Source organism: Protopterus annectens, chromosome 13.part0 (genome assembly GCF_019279795.1).
Source record: "Protopterus annectens isolate FY-2018-M chromosome 13.part0, PAN1.0, whole genome shotgun sequence".
Lineage (NCBI taxonomy): Eukaryota > Metazoa > Chordata > Ceratodontiformes > Protopteridae > Protopterus > Protopterus annectens.
In genome coordinates, this window is record NC_056747.1 from 107,709,426 (window position 1) to 107,730,157 (window position 20,732).

The 20,732-nt window shown below is 44.6% G+C and overlaps 1 protein-coding gene across 1 annotated transcript in view; it reads left to right on the plus strand.

The window, feature by feature from the left end:
• The window catches only part of LOC122787839 (dedicator of cytokinesis protein 7-like), a 4,057,077-nt gene that overhangs the window by 450,805 nt on the left and 3,585,540 nt on the right, over positions 1–20,732 (plus strand). Inside the window, exons 7-8 of the mRNA XM_044054755.1 lie at positions 2,708–2,793; positions 4,806–4,872. Of these exons, the coding sequence (XP_043910690.1) occupies positions 2,708–2,793; positions 4,806–4,872 (153 nt within the window). The remainder of the gene's footprint in view (positions 1–2,707; positions 2,794–4,805; positions 4,873–20,732) is intronic.

Here is a 20,732-nt window from a genome sequence, read left to right on the forward strand (position 1 = left end):
TCCATTTTTTGGAAAAAGGCAACTGGATATGCTCTATAGACTTCCAAGTTGCTTACTACCACACAGAAATGGAAAAAAGCTCCAGGAGATTTCTGCACTTCGGGCTAGGAGCCAGTCATTTCCAGTTCAGAGCATTACCCTTTGGCCTCACCACTGCCCCCATGGTGTTCACCAAATGCATGGCAGTGGTTGCAGCTCATCTCAGACTGCAAGGCTTCTGAGTCTTTCTGTATCTCGACGACTGGCTCCTCACCACTACCACCAGACGTCTTTTAGAACAGGTAAGAGACTGCGCCGTAAATATTTGTATGTCTCTAGGCATAACAATAAATTTAGAAAAGTCCAACCTCCAGCCTTCTCAGCAACTGGATTTCATCGGTGCTCATTTAGACACTATTACAGGGATTGCATCCCTACGTCCAGAAAGACTACAATGTGTCAGAGTTTAAGTCAGAAAAATTCTTCAGAGCAACAGGGTACCAGCAAAATTTGTTCTTCAAACCTTAGGCTCCATGGCAGCATCAGTAACTCTGGTTCCTCTAGCGAGGTTTTATATGCGAATTCTACAGTAGTTGCAAGCATCCCAATGGTCTCTGATGTCTCATCTAGTTTTGATTACCAGCCATTGCAGACAGGATCTCAAGTAGTGGCTACATTCCAACCAGAACCTTTTGGGTCGACCATTCATTCTTCCCCAGTCCCAAGCCATAGTGACCACAGATGTTTCCCAGATAGGGTGTAGAAGGCATTATTTGGGAAGGACAGTCCAAGGCACATGGTCCCAATTGGAGGCCAATTTGCACATCAGTGTTCTGGAAATGAGGGCAGTGCTTTTGGTGTTGCAAGCATTCTAAGATGCCCTTTCTTCCAGGACAGTAGCTATTCAGGCAACATGGCCGTAGTGTGGTACATAAACAAACAAGGGGGAGCCAAATTCTACCCACTGTGTCGAGAAGCACTCAGAGTTTGTCAATGGGTGATTTCTTTCATCCGCTTTCTGATAGCAATGCACATTCTGGGAAGTTCCAGTGTGATAGCGGACAAATTGAGCAGAACCATTCTAATGCCTCACGAGTGGTCCCTGAACCCTGTAGTGGCAACCAAGATTTTTCGCCATTGGCCCAACCTTGCTGCGTCCTGTTTGCCTCTTCCCTAAACAAAAAGTGCAGAAATTACTTCACCCTAACCCCCCCTTTGGGGGAGTCACCCAGAGACGCTGTTCTCCATGATTGGCCTCCCGGTCTGTTGTATGCCTTTCCCCTGAGTCCTCTCATATCACAGTTCATAAAGAAAGCCAAAAGGACGGAGAATTCAGTAATCCTTATTGCTCCCTTCTGGCCTCGACAAGTTTGGTTTCCCTTCCTTTGGCCTCATCTGATATGGAAACCATGGATTTTGGACACAGTTCCAGATCATACTGCGATCATAGTACAGTGAGGATCGGGAAATTTCCCCTTTCCTCACTGTAGTGTGATCTTGGAGTTGGTGTATATAATTAGCAGGGTATGTGGCGGCGCAACCCCCCACATGAGGGAAATTGCCATTCTTTGAAGTGACAGTTCGATGTATTGATATAGACCCATTTTTAAGTGTTTTATTTAGCTAGTATGGTGTATATAAATTACACAACATGTTTTTATGCTTTAAGAACAAATAATTGTTTTTTTGAACTGTATGATTTTTTTTTATACCGGAAAATGAAAGCCATGACGAACAGTTGATAATACACTGGTTATGGGTTTAATAGTTTTGGTTTTCCTTATATTGGAGAGCATAGTAAACTGCTTCTCTCTAATGTAAAGAAATGTTTTTTTTCTGAACATATACATATGTACACAAGGGTCAGATCTTTACTTTCAGGGGAGTTTATGCTTTTGATGAGCTGTGTTTTTTTATTATAATTAGTGTTCACTGTGAGGTGAATTCTAATAAAACTTTTGAAATTATTCTCTTTGCCAAAGTGATACTTTTTAACATGCACCTAAACTACCACTGTATAGGTGGTAGCTTCATTTGACAGGGTCGTAAGGAGTGAATCATTCCATGTACTACATTTCATTATTTAATCATCCATGCTATATTGATTGACAGTACTAGTATGTAGCATATTTTTTCCATATAGCTTGCCCTTGTCTTGGCTTTTTAGTAAAGCAACATATACCACAGAGACTGCTGCATGTCATGTAAAAATGATTAGTAGTTCAGCCAGATGGGGATGCCTGTAGATTGTCCAAAGAACATAACTGCGATCCTCAGGAGTGAAGACATGTAACTGTTAATTGGGGGGGGGGTTACAGTAAGCCCAAAACTGCAGTACCTTGGAGTTTTCCTCCTACCCTCCACATTGTTGGTGCAGCATGATAACCCCTCCTTTAATAAACACTTCAAAGTGTAACAGCAAAGGGCACAACCTGCTGTTATTTATTGAACTCACGTTTCACTCATCACAATTTTTGGTTACATGATATTGGGACTCACAGTTCCAACAGGGAATGTATTCAGAAGAGCAATACCTTGACATTTAATCTGTCTCTAAATATGACAGCAGTTATTCTATGCACCGCCCACTGCATGTACTCTTGTGAATGTGGGATCATTGGTAAAGTTGCATAATGAAGAAGTGGATTTTGAACCTAAAAATACATAGTTAAATGGAGTAGTGCAGCTTGGGTTTAACAAGAGCATTTTGTCTTCTGTTAAATTACAGGAAGAAATCCGAAGGCATCACTTGATTCCAGATATACCCCAGGAAGAGTTTGCACACAGGTTCCTCATCAACTGCCTTGAATTAAAGTATGTTCACACTTTTGTGATCTGAATGTAGCTTTAGTTGTTAAATTCTGTGAGCTGAATAGTTTTCTCCAATAAATTCCAGCCCCCTCTTGCCTATTGTCTGTATCCCTAATTGCAGTCATCCTTATCGGCAGAATCTGTTTTTTCCATTCCCTTGTTGGCTTACTTCTTAGAATACTTTCTGCTGCTTTATGAATATAATATTATGTATGATTATTGTTATTCTCCTTAAAGGTCCGCATCCAAAATTCCAGTCTCTCCTTGGTTCTTGAGTCCCCCCCCCCCCCGTTTCATCATCATCTGTTTCTACTTTGAATTATAGGTTTCTGCTTGTGCTATGTATAGAAGCATTAGCTGTGTAGCTCTGAAATACCCATTCAAATCAGGTAATTCCAATCCGCCTTATTCTTTTGGAAGAATCAGCTTATACCACTTGACTCTTGCCATCTTTCCCTCACAGATAAAATCCTTCAACTGTTTATTAATTGCTATCCACAACTTCCCCTCTGCTTGATAAAAATATGCCTGATCTGTGTATAAGACTAAAGGGACTAAAACATTTTAACTTTGTGTTTTACTATCCGTATCCATATAAGAGAGCTTTCATTTTCTCAGGTTTTGTATTACCTTTTGTTTAGTCTGTTCCCACATAGCTTTAGCACCCACACTGGAATCATTTTTAATCCTTACCCCTAAGTATTTAATTTTATCTTGTCCCCATAAATATAGATGTTGCTGAACCAATTGGTGTGTGGGTACATAATTTATTGCCTTTGCTTTAGCATCATTAATTTTGTATCCCGAAAAGTTTTGAAACTGTCTGAAAATGTTCCACAACACTAATGTCCTTTTCTGGTTTTATCAGGTATAAGATAGTATCATCTGTAAATAGAGCCAGCTCTTCATGACTACCATACCAATTGTATCCTTGAATTTGTAATTCCATTATTTTCTTTGCCAGTGGTTCTAAATATAATGCAAATAACAAAGGGGAAAGAGCACACCCTTGCCGGGTTCCACTGCTAAAGCAGAAATTATCAGAGAGGGCCCTATCCACTTTAATTTTTGCCTCAGATCCCCCATATATCATATAATTTTATCAGGGAATGCAAATGCTTCCATTGCCCTGCTCATAAAGTCCCAGCGTACTCTGTCAAATGCTTTCTCTGCATCAAGACCCACCAACAACTGTGGTATTTTCTTACACTCTGCTTCCCGTTATGTTTTGGTGACCCTAGCGACGTTTCTGCCAAACATGGAATGCCTACTGGATGATGTCTGCCTTCTTGATTCATCTCCCTGATGTTGAATCCCTAAATCTCTGTTTCCCATAGAAACCTTTACCATCATTTATTTCTCGTGTGTACTGACACATATTACTTTGTTTCAGATTGTCATTTTACTTCATATTTGTGTAACTATGGTGTTGGTATATGTAAGTTCAAGGGTTGAGGGTGCTTGTCCCCATGCAAAAACACTTAACCTAATGAAAATAAGAAAAACTGAGTTTCTAGTGAGTTGTATTTAGCAGACAGGTCCATTTCAGAGCTGGAGCTCTGAGTCCCGAGCACTGCAGCTAGGTCGTGTGTAATTGCCCTTCCCCAACATTTTGGCTAATTTCCTTAAATATTTGCATTCCTAAGTCTGTTTGCAATTATATCATTTCCCTGCTACGGAATTCCATACTGACCAGTGTCTTGTGCTTGACGTCATTACATGCTCATCCATTCTGTTTTTCAGTTTCTAAACTGAATTGACAGTATATGATTCCTTGATTTCTAAGAAAAACAGATATTTCTTTCCAAAATGTGGCAACCACTGTATTTTACATAGAAACTTTAAATTATTCAACTCTGTAACAAATACATTTGCACATTTACAGTTGTCTTTATACAGCTTCTTGTTTTAATGTATTGGAAAATACTGGGTTATTTAAACTCAGAGTCTCATGTACATGTATGTCTCCTGTTATCAGATCAGCTTCTTTAACTTGTCTTCTCATGTAATCTTAGGTTTGAAATCGAGATCGAGCCACTATTTGCAAGTTTAGCCTTATATGATATGAGGGAAAAGAAAAAGGTATGTACTTTATTTTTACATTAGCTGATTTGAGCAAATTTAAGGAAAGTCGCTATTGCAAATTAAACTTTGGCTGAATGCTTTTCAAACCACTGTGCTGATATATTTATTAACAAAATTAATGTTTCAAATTTTGTATCTTATTCTAGTATAACATTTGATGTAATGGGATCCTATCTCGCCTACATTCATGACAGATGGGTTCGGAGCCGATCCATCGGCTCCGACTCGGCAACTTATATACTAGCACGAAGTCTCTCATTGGCTGGGCTACTCCCTATCCCAGGATGCACTACACCTGCTTCCCCAGATCTCGTTTGCCGCTTTACAAGCTGGACGTGGTCTCGACTTGGCTGGAGCTAAGTGTTTTATCTTTACCTTTATTGGTCTTTGACCTTGGGGTTTTTTGTCAGATATTAACCAAACAGCTGTTTTAACAGCTTCTTTATTCTATTTGTGAGAGTTTGAGTGCTGAGTGTCGTCTAGTACTTGTTCTTTTCTTTGTCGGGCAAGGCCCGTTTTAGTTAGAGGGCCCTTGCCCTATCCTTGTGTATTTTTAGTTAAAAGGCTTTATTTTTCTTTTAATTTAATTCCTTTGTGGTTATTTGTCTTCGGGCCAAGCCCGTTTAAATTACAGGGCTTTGGGCCGTTGTTCTGTTTGTCAGTTACTTGTCAGGTACAATTCTTCTGAGTGCTTGCGCCAGTGAGTCTCGCTTTTCAGTTGGCGCTGTTTTTCTTTATAGTGCTAATTTTTGTGGTGAACTCTATTGTTCTTGAACCGGTACTGTGTCTAAAGAACAAAAGTCAGGGTTTAAAAAATGCACTCGGTGCAGTTATAAAATGTCCATAACAGACAGCCATTCTATTTGTGTTTATTGTTTGGGGCCGAAACATCTACAAGAGACTTGTAGCGTGTGTCATGCTTTTTCTGCTAGGGTTCTTCAAGAACGTAAGAACAAGCTTATTTTGAAAGGGCTTATCAAACCCTCCTTTGAGGAAGCTTTGAATCCTCCTGTTGCTTCCAAAAAGAAAAGATCGTCGGCTCCGACAAGTCCATCGGAGCCGACTTCTAAAAAGAAAAAGTTGACCTCTTCTTCCTCGGCTCCACTGACTTCGGGGCCGAGTGTCAAAGAGTCTGCCTCGATACCTCCTACTTCGGCTCCATTGTCTTCGGAGCCGCAAGTTGGAGTATCGAGAGGTGAATCACCTCCATCGGCTCCAATGGCTTCGGAGCCGGTGGAAGTGTGCAGCTCAGACTCTTCCCCCTCGGCTCCGAAGAAAAAGGCTTCTTCGGCGCCGATAGTGATCCATGAGCTGGTGGAGTCGGCGCCGACAGTGTTGGAGCCGTTTCGGAGCCGGTCCCCTTCTCCCTCGGAGCCGAGAGGAAAGTCTTCTCGAGTGTCTACCTCCTCTAAATCCTCGAGACTATCGGATTCGGACCTGGATAGGGTTTTACAGAGGCTCTTCCAATCTCCAGTATTTGCTAAAATGGTCTCGGCTCCAGCACAGTTTGCTTCGGAGCCGATCCCCCCCCCCCCTACACTTTTGATTCCTCCTCCAACCTCTTCTGAGTTGTTGGAGCCGGTGGTGGTGGAGCAATGTGGAGCCATACGGTCAGAGCAGAGACCCCTATCAGGCCTTTCGGCTCCGACCATGCTTCCTACCCTGTCCTCCGGTTCAGGGTTTGGTACTGCGACCTCTACAGCCGGGCCTGAGGGGAATACCTTGGGATTAGGTGCCTCGGTACCTAGTCTTCCTCTCGGAGCATCGGCTGCTGGAATTCCCAGTGCCATCGTGGCCTCTAGACCAGTGACTTCCTTGGATTCTGGAGGTCCGGCCTTTGAGGCCATGAGGAGCGCGCTGGCCATGCCCTTGCCGGTTCAACTAGACTCTACCTCACCGTCCCTAGATTTGGAGACTGGTGCCTCTGTTGCGTTGCAGCCCCCGGCAGCGGGGCCCCAGGGCCTGAGGATACCCCAATCGGGGGTTCCCTTCTTCTGGGTGGTCCGTCCGAAACTGCTTTGGACGAACCCCCATGGAAGAAATTGTGTAAGAGGAAGCACGTAGACTCCCAAGATGAGTCTATTACATCGGATACTGACCTCGATGACGCTGAGGGGTCCCCCAAATCATCTTCGGATGATATCTCCTTCTCAGATATCTTGGAGATTCTGAGACGGAGAGGTGATTGGCAAGCCAAAACCCCTTCAACTGAGGAGTCAGTCTTCCTCAAGGCCTTTGGGGCCCAGCCCTCCGCCTCCTGGGTGTCTCCGCCCTTCGATGAACTCCTTGATTTGATTTCTCGAAGGGTGTGGGAACACCCTGATTCTGTGGAACCGGTGCCTGCGAGGCCCAATAAATTCTTGTCAGCTCCCCCACAAAAAGAATTTCTCACAAAGGGTGTACCGGTAGATGCTTTGGTGGTGGCTTCTGCCACACAGCAGGACGTGGCAGAGGCTTCGACGTCTATTCATCCTCCTAATAAGGATTCTAGGAGTATGGATAGGTACGGGAAGCGTACCCTGTCCTCAGCGGCTTTTTCCTTATGGTCGCTGAATTATTTATGTCATTTTACAAGGCTCCAAAGGGATCTTCTCAAAGAGCTAAATGACTCCCTTGTTGGTAATCTACCTGAAGCGCTGGCCTCGACTGTTGGCTACAGATGACTACTCTTTGTTCTATTGTTAACTCGTCCATGAGGCTCATCTCGTATGCGGCCGAAGGGGCGAGTAGAGCAGCGGGAACAGGCGTTGCCCTTAGGAGACAAGCCTGGTTACGCTTGTGTTCGTTTACGGAGGCCTTCAAGTCTTCCTTCGCCGACGCCTTTGATGGGTCATCTTTGTTTGGACCCAAGGTGAAGGACACACTAACTCGGTGCGAGCAGGAGGGCAAGACTTTGACTGCCGTTGGGGCCCGTTATTCCGCTCCTTCCAGGCCTTATCCCAAGGCTGGGAGAGGAGGGAAAATGTGGTTTAAAAAATCCCAAAAGTCTTTCTCTACTCCACCCAGTGATTCCCCCTCCAGAGGCAGGGGGGGGGGGATTTTGGAAGACGCCGCCCCAGAGGTGGCAGAGGCCCCCGTAACTCTGGAGACCGCGATTCCTTTCGTGGTTCTTCATACAACCAGCGTTCCTGAGTGGTTGCCCGACTGTGCAGCCCCGGAGCCAGTCGGGGGTCGCTTTGCGGCGCATCCACAAGCTTGGGAATCCATAACAAGCGATCAGTGGGTGCTTCGCATTATTACCGGAGGATATATCATCCCTTTCAACAAACCCCCCCTTTCTATAAGGGAAATCCCGGACGTGCCACCCAGTCAGCGGGATCAGGCAGCATTAGAAATTTCAAAGCTGCTAGAAAAAAGAGCCATCCAGCCTGTCCCCACCGACCAGATCGGATCAGGAACTTACTCAAAATTATTTTTGGTACCAAAAAAGACAGGGGACTTCAGGCCCATTTTCGTAAAGAAGTCCAAATTCCGAATGGTCACTCTTCAATCTATTCTTCCTTTGCTGGAAAAAAATGCATGGATGTGCTCCATAGATCTCCAGGACGCTTACTATCACATTCCCATAGCTCAAGAGTCCAGGAGACATTTACGCTTCCGCCTCGGAGCCAGTCATTTTCAATTCCGAGCACTGCCCTTTGGTCTCACCACAGCCCCCAGGGTGTTCACCAAATGTCTGGCAGTGGTAACTGCTCACCTGAGAAGTCTGGGATTCCAGGTGTTTCCTTATCTAGACGACTGGCTCCTTACAGCCACCTCCGAGCATCTACTTCTCCAAGCGCTCAGAGCCATGTTCAACTTGGGCCGTTTCTTGGGGATCACATTCAATTTGCAAAAATCTGTACTACAGCCTTCTCAGCGTATTACTTTCATAGGCGCAGACTTAGACACAAAAAGAATGCGCGCCTTCTTACCGGCAGCAAGAATTCAGATCTTACAAGATCAGGTCAAATCCTGCCTTCACTTACAAAGAGCCCCGGCCCATCGGATCCTACAACTGTTGGGCTCGATGGCGTCGACTATACTCCTAGTTCCCTTGGCCAGACTTCACATGCGAATTCTACAATGGCTACTGTCGGTTCAATGGTCTTATCAGGAACTGCCCTTGAACCACTTAATCATAATCACGGAGAGTTGCCGTCGAGATCTGCGTTGGTGGCTTCTACAGTCAAATCTTGACCAAGGGCGATCCTTTATTCCTCAACGTCCCGTTGCCACTGTGACCACAGACGCCTCCCAGGTAGGGTGGGGGGGTCGTTACCTGGACAGGTCGGTCCAAGGCACATGGCAGATCCAGGAAACACATTTGCATATCAATGTACTGGAGATGAGAGCGGTACTATTGGTACTCCAAGCTCTCCATCACGCTCTCCCACAGGGCCCAATTGCGATCCTATCCGACAACATGTCAGTAGTATGGTACATAAACAAGCAAGGGGGTACCAGGTCTTACCCACTATGCAGAGAAGCCATGAGACTTTGGCACCGGGCGGTAGCTACCAACCGCTTTCTAATGGCAACGCACATACCGGGGAAGTCCAATGTGATTGCGGACAGATTAAGCAGGACCATTCTCTTGCCCCACGAGTGGTCCCTCAGTCAGAGTATAGCTGCGAAAATCTTCAACAGATGGGGTCTTCCTTGCTGCGATCTGTTTGCCAGCCCCCACAATGCGAAATGCAGAGAGTTCTTCACACTGTTCCCATCCAAGGGACAGATTCCCAGGGACGCTCTGACTCACGTTTGGCCCCCCGGTCTTCTCTATGCCTTCCCTCCGTTCCCCCTCCTTCCGAGGGTGATACAGAAGGCCATTTACCTGGAGAGCGAGATGATTCTGATTGCCCCGCACTGGCCTCGTCAAGTTTGGTTCCCTTTCCTACAGAGGCATGCGATAGAAGGTCCATGGTTTCTGGATCCGGTGCCAGACCTGTTGACTCATCAGTCAGGACGGCTTCATCTGTCTCTCAGGTCCCTGAAGTTGGCAGCATGGTTACTCCACTTCCATCCTTAGTCCGAGATAATGCTCTCTCGCCGGATGTGGTCCACATTCTGTCTTCTTCCCATAAACCTTCCACCATCAAACTTTATTCCAGTAAATGGAAAAGGTTTGCCTTCTGGGCTCAAGAACGAGGTATAGATCCTCTCACTGCTCCAGTATCGGAGGTTCTGAATTTTCTGGCCTCCCTTTTTCAGTCGGGCTCTTCAGTTTCTACCATTAAGGTTCAATTAGCAGCGATCTCTAATTTTCATGCTTCTTTTGAACCTTCATTGATGTCTCACAAACTTTGTAAGGCTTTCCTTAAAGGGGCTTGGCTCCTTAGGCCTCCTTTATCTCAGCCTGTTCCCCCTTGGGATTTGAATATGGTTCTTGCTGCCCTAACTGCCTGTCCTTTTGAGCCAGCTGCTACTTGTGATTTAAAATTTCTGTCTTGGAAAACGGCCTTTTTAGTAGCCATAACATCTGCTAGGCGAGTTTCAGAACTTCAAGCTCTTTGTTCTGATCCTCCCTATTTGATTTTTCACAAGCATAGAGTTTCATTGAAATTAAACCCCACATTTATACCAAAGGTGGCCTCTTCTTTCTGTATGCAACAAACTATAGAACTCCCTGTCTTTTTCCCAGAATTCTCCAATAACGCAGAATATACTTTGCATCAATTGGACGTACATAGACAACTACGTTTTTATTTGAATAGAACCGCTCAAACACGGAAATCAAATCAGTTGTTTGTTTCTTTGCAGCTGAACAAATTGGGTCAACCGGTAACAAAAGCCTCCATATCTAAATGGATTAAAGATTGTATCATTTTTATTTATTCACAGGCTCATAAAGACCTTCCCTTTCCAGTCAAGGCTCATTCTACCAGGGCAATGGCTACTTCCGTAGCTTTTCACTCCAAGTTATCAATAGATGATATCTGTGCTGCGGCAACCTGGACTTCTCCGACACTTTTATTTCTCATTACAAATTGGATGTGGTTTCTCGAGGCAGAGCTTCCTTTGGTTCCACAGTTCTCAGGAGTGTGTTCCAATGAGCCACCCGGGATGTAGGTGCTAGGGACGCTGTCCCATCTGTATCATGAATGTAGCGAGATAGGATCCCATTACATCTTTTAGTTATGTACTTACCATAACTTCGGATGTATGGGATCCATCTCCTACATTCATAAGTACCCACCCTCCTTCCCCCTTCCATTTGGATTTAGAGGAGCTGTAGTCACTTTTTTCTTGGTGTTCTTTCTTGAAGAACTTTAGTTGGTTATAGTGACTAATAGTGTTTGCTGTGTTTACATGGGTGTATGAAAGCGAACAAACAAGATCTGGGGAAGCAGGTGTAGTGCATCCTGGGATAGGGAGTAGCCCAGCCAATGAGAGACTTCGTGCTAGTATATAAGTTGCCGAGTCGGAGCCGATGGATCGGCTCCGAACCCATCTGTCATGAATGTAGGCGAGATGGATCCCATACATCCGAAGTTATGGTAAGTACATAACTAAAAGTTTTGTTTTACGTTTTCTGTTCTGTTGGAGTTTTAAGAGTTCCTGCTTGTTGTGTTCTTAAATTTGTTAGCTTTTTAGTTGCCCACCCCTACTATAAATCTCATTTTGTGGTGCTGTGGTAGCGTTGTCGCCTCACAGTAAGACGCTGTCCGGTTCGATTCTCAGCTAGAGCATCTTCTGAGTGGAGACATGCGTGAATGGGCGTACCTTCGTTGAAGGTTGTGCGTCAGGCCTGGCAAGCCGGTACGTAAAATCAACTGCCAATCATTAGCGGACCGGAATTCCGCTGTGGCGACCCCTAACCGGGAAAAGCCAAAAGACACAAACAAACAAAGACACAAACAATGTTTCAAAGTAAAATTGTTGCTTTTTCATTATTTTAGGATTTTCACTGTTCTTAGTAAATTCAGTATTTTTGCTGTGAGGCAAGGAACTGTGCCGTCTGATCAGATTTTATGTATTGTTACTTCTCATATTTCTTCACCGTGGCAGCAGTCTCGCAATATCACTCTCATAAACTCCTACCCTCATGCACTCTCTCTCCCTCATCATCTCAGTCACTCACTCATTCATACTCTTACTCTCACTCACCCTCACACATTCACTCACCAGCGGCTTTTCTGGGTTCCTTTTCTTCTTGAGGCACAATATAAATAGGGCCGGCGAAGGGCGAACTGCCATGTATGGTGATCTGTGCTACTGCCCTCTGCTCCCTCCGCTATGCACATTCTTTTGATGTACCCCTGCTTCCCCCTTCCCATATTTTGTCTTACTCTTCAACTCTTTCCTGCATCCTTTCAATGTGCTAAAGCTGTCCAAGACTGCATTGTAGTAACTCTGAGGGAAATTACTGAATTTGGGGGTCTGAGAGACATGTTTTTTCTAGATGTTATTGAAGTGCTTTCTAGAGATTCTCTTCAACAATCTTTGCAACCAATGAAGGACAAGAATCTTAACAAAGGAAAGAAATACTCTTCAGATTTTCTTTTTACAGTATCCTTTCAATGCACCCTAATTAGCTAAAAGGGAGTGGAAAATTTGTGGAATATGCAGTTGAACTAAGTCTGAGGTTTGGGGACCATTAGGCCCAGAAGTCATGGAGGTATAAATGGTCTGAGATGCAAAGTGTTTTTCAACATTTTGATCCAATTATGGACTGAAAAAAAAAGTGTATGGAAAGAAACTCAGTCTATTTTTTTTTTGTTTCAATGAAGAAATAAGTTGTATCTGACAATACAGTACCTCAAAATAAGACGAGTGCTTGTGAGGATATACAGATTGTATTTGAGAAGAGTGTCTGCCTTCCTACCCACTCCCAAAAACATCATATTCTGTGTGCCTCTATGATGTTACATTGGATTGAATGTCTTGTCAAAAATGGTCAGAGTCATATATTTCAAGTGGTCACTGTCAAAAATATATAAACAGTGTTTCCTCACCCCTAACCCACAAAAGACAGTTAACTTCTGTTGTCAGACTGTGATGAAAGTGAAAGAACAAACATTACACAGTAATATATTTCAAATTGTAGCTGTTGCATGTATATAAACAGCATACCTTATGCCACTACCACCAAAATATAGACATCTGTGTGCACATGAAATGTGAGCATGAGGAAGGTGAAAACAAAGCAATCACACCAAGGTAATCAGACTTGCTGCTCTTAAATGGTTCACTGCCTCTGGACAAGCTATAATGATTTTTTTTCTGCACACCTCTAAGATCTGTGAAGAAAACCAAGAAAATTCAAGTAGTAGTGACAACACCATACTCAGTACCCCCCCCCCCACAAGCTACATCAGTCTTCTGTGCTCACCTCTGAGCATGACCAGATTAGTCTAGCACTGTTCAAGGCAGAGGCCACTATTAGGAGTGTGTAAAACTCCAGTTATATAACCTGGGGTGTGGGGACTCCCAGAAGTTCTACTACTCTGGCTTTTCTATGATGGATTTTATGCCTTATTGTGAAAGGTAATGACTTGTTAACTGTTTTTTTCACTGCTACCCAGAAGAATTATGTACATGCCCAGTAATAGTGTGTGTGTCCACAGATAAAAAGAAAAAAATTGTCATGTTACTTTTAATCCCACACACACACACTGCCTCTGACAAGCCATGCCTGCTACAAGATGAGCACTGACACACACACACACACACACACACACACACACACACACACACACACACACACACACACACACACACACACACACACACGCACTTGTGCACGTGCACTGCACTCTCACCTCCAGACAAGTACATCTATGTCTAGGATATCAGGAGAAACCACACCACATGGATAAACCCAAACAGAGACAGCGAGGGCATGCAAACTCCACATGGAAGTTACAGTCAAGAACTCAACTTGAGCCAAGTGCAAAGTGAGTGGCAAAATAACTCACTGCACCATTGTAGCAATGAGCAGTTGCTTTTGTATAGATTCTGCTCTTGTCAGACCGCCAAAGATATCACTTCAGCATTGCACATAAGTGTCTGAAAGTGAAGATCACCAAAGAGAGCCACTTATGTGCAATGCCGATGTAATGAAAGTGAAAGAAATTATGCCACAAAGCAGAAGGAGGGACAACAAAGCATAAAAGTAATTAAATAACAACATAATTTCTGCTGAAGATAAATGAGCACAGTAGAATAAATAAGTTGGAAGATGGGTTGTTACAAGTGAAAGGAGTGTACTTAGAAAGCAGAAGAGGAAATAAGAATATTATTGGCTGAGATAAAGGAAAGTGGGATAAAATAGTCATTTCAAATCAGGTGCTTGAATGGTGCAGAGAAAGATGCTGCAGATGAGACTAATGGAGACTGAATATATCTAACCAGCTAAACAGACGTACTGCATGGTGGAAGAGGATGGGAAAACAGCAGGGCTGCAAAATGAAATTCAGACTATAGTGTGTAACATTAACTTATAAGGGTACAGACATGTCATGATCTGAAAAAAATCTATAGCTGCTGTGTAGCAGTGCTGAGCATAGTTATAGAAATCTGTGCTTACACACACATTTTGTGTGTGTGTGTGTGTGTGTGTGTGTGTGTGTGTGTGTGTGTGTGTGTGTGTGTGTGTGTGTGTGTGTGTGTGTGTCTCTCTCTCTCTCTCTATAGAGACTTTTGATAGTATAACTCGCAATACAGTTAATTACAACTTACAAACTACTGCACAACCCTGAAAAATTCCTATTTCTTCACTCCATCATTTAACCTTACACTAGTAAAAGATCTTTATGCAGCACTAACAAGTCATTACTCTCCATTACTAAAGTAACAACAATGCAGGATACTCCCTGTATTTACACTGAATAACTAACAGCGGGAATACCATCCCACTCCACTTAAGGACAGTTTGCAACATGAAAGACTTTTAATTTCAACTTAAGCAGCACCTGATAAATAAATGGCTGTGCACCTGCACCACCCCTGGATAAACTGGAACTAATCTAACTCTATGAAGTTATACCATAACTCGCTGCTGCACGAAACTTAATGTACTATTATCACAACTATACCCGCCTCTGTCATCTCATATCTTTTATCTTCCTTCTGCTTCTTCCCTCCTTCCTTTCTTTGGGCTGCTCTCTTTACCTTAACAAATGATTCATATGCAACCAATGTAACTATTAATCTGATGTTGTTAATTTTCGTTTATTCCTTACTCTTTGGAATCAGTTCCGACCTCAGCCTTTTTTTCAAGCTCATGTCAGCCACAAACCTCTCGAGCTAAGAGTTTACCCATCATGCCCTTCTCCCTGTTACCTCAGATCTAGTTTGCCACGTTGCTGTTCAGCCATGTCGAGCCGTTCCTCTCCAGCTAAGTGTTTATTTTGATAATTTTTTGAGTTTTTTTCTCACAGAATTCTTAGTTTTTCGACTTTATTAAGTTGTATCTTCTTTTACTTTATTACCTGTATCTTTTTGGTATCTTCTACTACCTTTGTTGGTAGTCTTTCCTTGCCCTCACTTGGGCCTTGCTACAGTGTGTGTGTGTGCGCCTAGTTTATGAATATTTTGTGGATATAATGTCTGAGAAGAAAGGGAGTCCAGGCTTTAAGAGGTATTCAGAGTGTGGACACAAACTGCCTCACTCTGATATGCATGACTTGTGTGTTTACTGTTTGGGCTTGCCTCATCTCACAGTGAAGCCGCCCTGTCAGATTTGTAAAGGTTTTTCTACCAGGACTTTGAACGAACGTAAAAATAAACTAGTACTAAAGGGTTTCCTTAAGACCTTTTTCTGCGAGGCTGTTTCTGGGTCACAGGAATCTTCTCCTCCTTTCAAACAGCATAAAAGGTCTAAGTCTCTTCCATCGTCTTCCTCTGGAGACCCTAAGGAATTGAAACACAAAAAAGCTAAATTGTCAGAGTCGTTGGTGCCAGTGGCTGCTTCGTCACCGACTCACTTGACTCTGTCTTCGATTATGTCTGCTGGCCCCTCTACACCATTGCTTTCGATGCAGACTTCAGCTTTCATGGTGCAGACTACCATGGCACCGACTAGTTCAGTGCAGTCTTTCTCGGCACACATTGGTATATTGGCACAGTCATCTTTGGCACCGACTGACGTCTTAGTGCAGAGATCTTTGGCACCGACAGTTTTCTCGGCACAGTCATCGGTGCCGACAGTTTTCTCGGCACAGACACCTTCAGTGCCGACAGTTTTCTCGGAGCAGACTCCCTCAGCACTGGCAATTTCTTCAGTGCAGGCTTTTTCGGTGCTGATGGTTTCGGTGTAGACAACTCCAATTTTGACAACACCGTTCACGGTGCAGGAATCTTCCACACCATTGATTTTGGTGCATACCACTTCTGCACTGGCTTTAGTGGCACAGATTATACAAACACCACCAGTTTCAGTGCAGACATTACCTATTCAGACACCTTCTTTCAGTGGTCTTGCTAGCCCTTTTTTGGACAGGCCCAAATCGCCTTCAGGGCTTTCAATGAGGTCTACCAGAAGCCTTTCTGAACATGATGTGGTGCGTCTTATAGACCAGCTGCTTTTGGCCAGATGAATTCCTGCCCCTTCAAATGTGTCTCTCCCCTCTGGAGTTGATCACCCTTTTCCACAGACTCCTACCTATACTCCTTTGACCTCTGTGGGGGTTTTGAGGCATCCCTCCTCGGGTGGACCGACCTTCCCGGCCTTGAAGAGGACACTGGCCAGTGCTTCTTGGCAGTATCTGTCAGAGACTACTACTTCCTCTGAGCCTCAGCTGTCTTAAGTCACAACCCCCGGACTCCGGGCGCAAGAGTCTCGGGCCATTTTCCCCCTGGAGACACCATCTTTGCAGCGCCTTCCCCAGAGTCTTCCACTGAGGAAGTCCACCGCAAGACTACTTGTAAGTGGAAGCAGCACATGGACTCCATGGAAGAGTCAGTGACCGAAGACAGATTACAATGACGGGGAAGGGTCCGCACGTTCACCTTCTGACGAGGTTTCCTTTGGTGACATCCTTGAAATTTTAAAGCAGAGAGGTGAATGGAAGTCCTCTAATCCTTCCTCAGAGGAGTCTGTATTCCTGCAGGCTTTTTGTGCCCAGCCCCCTACCTCCTGGGTTACCCCACCTGCTGATGAGCTTGTCAATCTCATTGTGCATCTTGCATGGAAGGCACTGGACTTTGTGGAGGCCGTACCTTGTAGGCTGGACAAAATCCTTTCTCCCCCAGAAGAGTGCCCCCATTGGTTGAAAGGTCTCCCAGTAGACGCCATGGTGGTGGCTGCTGCTACAAAGAAGGAACTGGCAGAGAAGAGTCAGGCTGTTCACCTGCCCAATAAGGATTCCTGGGTGGTGGACAGATTAGGGAAGCGAGTCTTCGTGCCATTGACCTTTGCTGTTAGGTCCTTGAACTTCCTGGCACATTTCACAAGGCTACAGAGAGACCTGGTGTGTGAACTCTCTGAAAACTTGGCAGGAGCAGTTTCTGCTGAGGTCCAAGACAAGGTGGCCTCTCAGTTAGCGACCCTAGAATCGGTTTCCAATTCCTCAATGCGTTTGATATCAAACACTACTGAGGGAGTGGCGAGAGCTACAGGTGCAGGCATAGCCTTTGTGACTTTGCAGATCCCTTCAAGGCTTCCTTCCTTAACACCCCTATTGAGACCACACACTTTGTCTCCAAGGTAAAAGATACATTGGCAGATGTGAACAGAATGGTAAGACCCTATCTGCCATGGTTGTCCATCTATCTTCTCTCAGTGGTTCTATTCTAGGAATCAGAAGAGTGGGAAAATGTGGCACAAAAAGTCTCAGGGTCCTTTCCTTGACTCTCAGGCTGAGTCTTCCCCGAGAGGCAGGGGGGGAACTCTAATGAAAGATGCCCCTTTTGGGGCAGGGGAGGTCCGCGAAACTGGGGTTCCAGGGAATCTTTCTCTGGACAGCCCTATCAGTGCTCCTGAGCAGCAGCCCGATTGCTTTCCTCTGGAAGCAGTTGGGGTTCGTTTTTCCTTGTACCCTTCAGCCTGGCAAACCATAACCACAGATGCTTGGGTATAAAGGCTCATCACCAGAGGATATCATATTCCTTTCTTATTCACCCCCCCTTACCCAGAAGCTTACCCGATGTACCACCCATTCAAAGGAAAGCCGCAGCTATAGAGATATCAGAGCTGCTTCAAAAAGAGTCATCCTAACAGTACCCCCAGACCAGACAGGATTTGGCTTCTATTCAAGGTTCTTTTTGGTGCCAAAAAAGAGAGGGGACTGGAGACCAATTCTGGATCTCAGTGCCCTAAACAAATTCATAAAGACAGAAAAATTCCGGATGGTCACAGTTCAGTCTGTACTTCCACTTTTGGAAAAAGACGATTGGATGTGCTCCATAGATCTTCAAGACGCGTACTACCACATAAAGGTGAAAAGATGCTCAAGAAGATATCTTCACTTTCGGGCGGGAGCCAGTCATTACCAGTTTCACGTACTGCCCTTCGGACTCTCTACAGTCCCTAGAGTATTCACAAAGTGCATGGCAGTATTCACAGCTCACCTGCGGCTTCAAGGATTCCAGGTGTTTTCCTACTTAGACGACTGGCTCATTACTGCCCCAACAAAATGTCTACTAGATCAGGCCTTGACTTACACCCTAAACACCACACAGCAGCTCAGAATATCGATAAACTGGAAGAAGTCAAACCTTACTCCAAGTCACTTATTAGAGTACATTGGAGTGATTCTGGACACAGTGACTTGTACAGCCTCTCTACCAGATCACAGACTTCAGAGGATCAAAGAACAGGTTCAGGCAATACTTTCACAAAATCTAGCTCGATCCGTTCTTCAACTGCTGGGATCGAAGGCAGCCTCCATCACCATAGTCCCTCTAGCAAGGCTGCACATGAGGCTTCTTCAATGGCTGCTCCTTACTCAGTGGTACCCATCCTAGCACCCCTTAAATTTTCCAATTCGAATAACCAAGATTTGCAAAGAGGACCTGCTCTGGTGGATGTCAAACAACTCTCACCAGTGGTCTCACCCCTTCACCCCTCATCAGCCCAATGCCAAAGTGACCACGGACACCTCCCTGATGGGGTGTGGGGGCTGTTTCAGGGAAAGACAATTGAAGGCACTTGGTCACAGATGGAGGCCCATCCGCATATCAGTGTCCTAGAACAGAGGGCGGTGCTACTAGTGTTGCAAGCATTCCAATTGATCCTTCCATCAGGGACTATTGCAATTCAGTCAGATAAAATAGCAGTAGTCTGGTACATCAACAAACAAGGAGGAACCAGATCATACCCACTCTGATGAGAGGCCATGAGAATATGGCAATGGGCGATAGCCTCCAACCGTTTTCTGATAGCAATGCATATTCCCAGGAGCTCCAACATGATAGCGGACAAGTTGAGCAGATGCATTCTAAATCCTTACAAGTAGTCTCTGAATCCTGTAGTGGTGGAGAAGATTTTCGACCGCTGGGGCCAGCCTTGCTGCAACCTGTTTGCATCCCCAGCCAGTCACAAGTGCAGCAACTACTTTGCCCTGATCCTCCCTTGGGGACAGTCACCGAGGATGCTCTAGTCCACGATTGGCCCTCTGGTTTGCTATATGCCTATCCTCTAATACCCCTCATTCCCCTGTTCTTCAAGAAAGCATGTCGGTTGAAGAACAAAGTGATCCTCATTGCTCCATATTGGCCTTGACAAGTTTGGTTTCCCTTCCTGTGGCCTCATCTGCTAGATTGACCATGGATTCTCAATCCAACTCCAGAGTTGATCTCTCACCTGCAGAATCTGGTTCATCCAAACCTATCCAGCCTGAAAGTGACAGCTTGGTTTATCCACTTCCAATGATTGCCAGGCAGCTATCTTCCCCTGTGCGTGACATCCTGATTGCTTCTCATAGCTCATCCACCAGACTACTCTACCGCAGCAAATGGAAGAGGTTTTCTCTTTGGCTACAAGATAAAGAAATGGACCCTTTTACTATTGTGCTAGAATATCTTTCAGACCTTTTTAAATTGGGGGTAGCAGCCTCCACAGTTTGTGTTCATTTGGCTGTGATTTCTAATTTTCATAATGGCTTTCAGGGCTCTTTCTTAATGTCACACAGACTTTGTAAAACCTTTCTGAAGGGCGTAACCCAACTAAAGCCTCCATTCAGAGAACCTGTTCAACCTTGGGACATGGCCATAGTCCTTCAAGGGTTGACAACTTCTCCCTTTGAGCCTGCATCTACCTGTGACCTAAAGTATCTGTCATGGAAAATGCTGTTTTTAGTTGCTATTACTTCTGCCAGACGTATTTCTGAATTACAGGCCTTGTCTATCAAACCCCCCTACCTCATCTTTCACAAGAACAGAGTTTCATTAAGGACCAATCCGACCTTCTTGCCCAAGGTCGTTTCTCAGTTATCTATCAATCAGACTATTGATTTGCCAGTGTTCTTCCCTAATCATTCTAACAGAGGGAAATATTGCCTGAATACCTTGGATGTACATAGACAAATTCATTTTTACCTAGACAGGACTAAATTTAATAGAAAATCTGACCAGCTGTTTTTGGCCTTTTCTGAATTCAGATTAGATTGTCCAGTTTCAAAAGTTACTTTAGCCACTTGGTTGAGAAATTGTATTACTTTCATTTATGGCAAGAATGGTACCCCTTTACCTGGCAGAGTAAAGGCCCACACTACAAGATCAGTGTCATCTTCTGCAGCCTTCCATGCAAGAACATTGTTGAATGACATTTGTGCAGCCACAATCTGGGCTAGGCCTCATAACTTCATTGCTCATTACATGTTGGACTTGGTCTCCTGAGGCAGAGCTTCTTTTGGTTCTATGGTGCTCCGGAATGTCCTTCCATAGGGCCACCCAGGGAACAAGATAGCTGGGGACTCTGTCCCAAAAGTAAG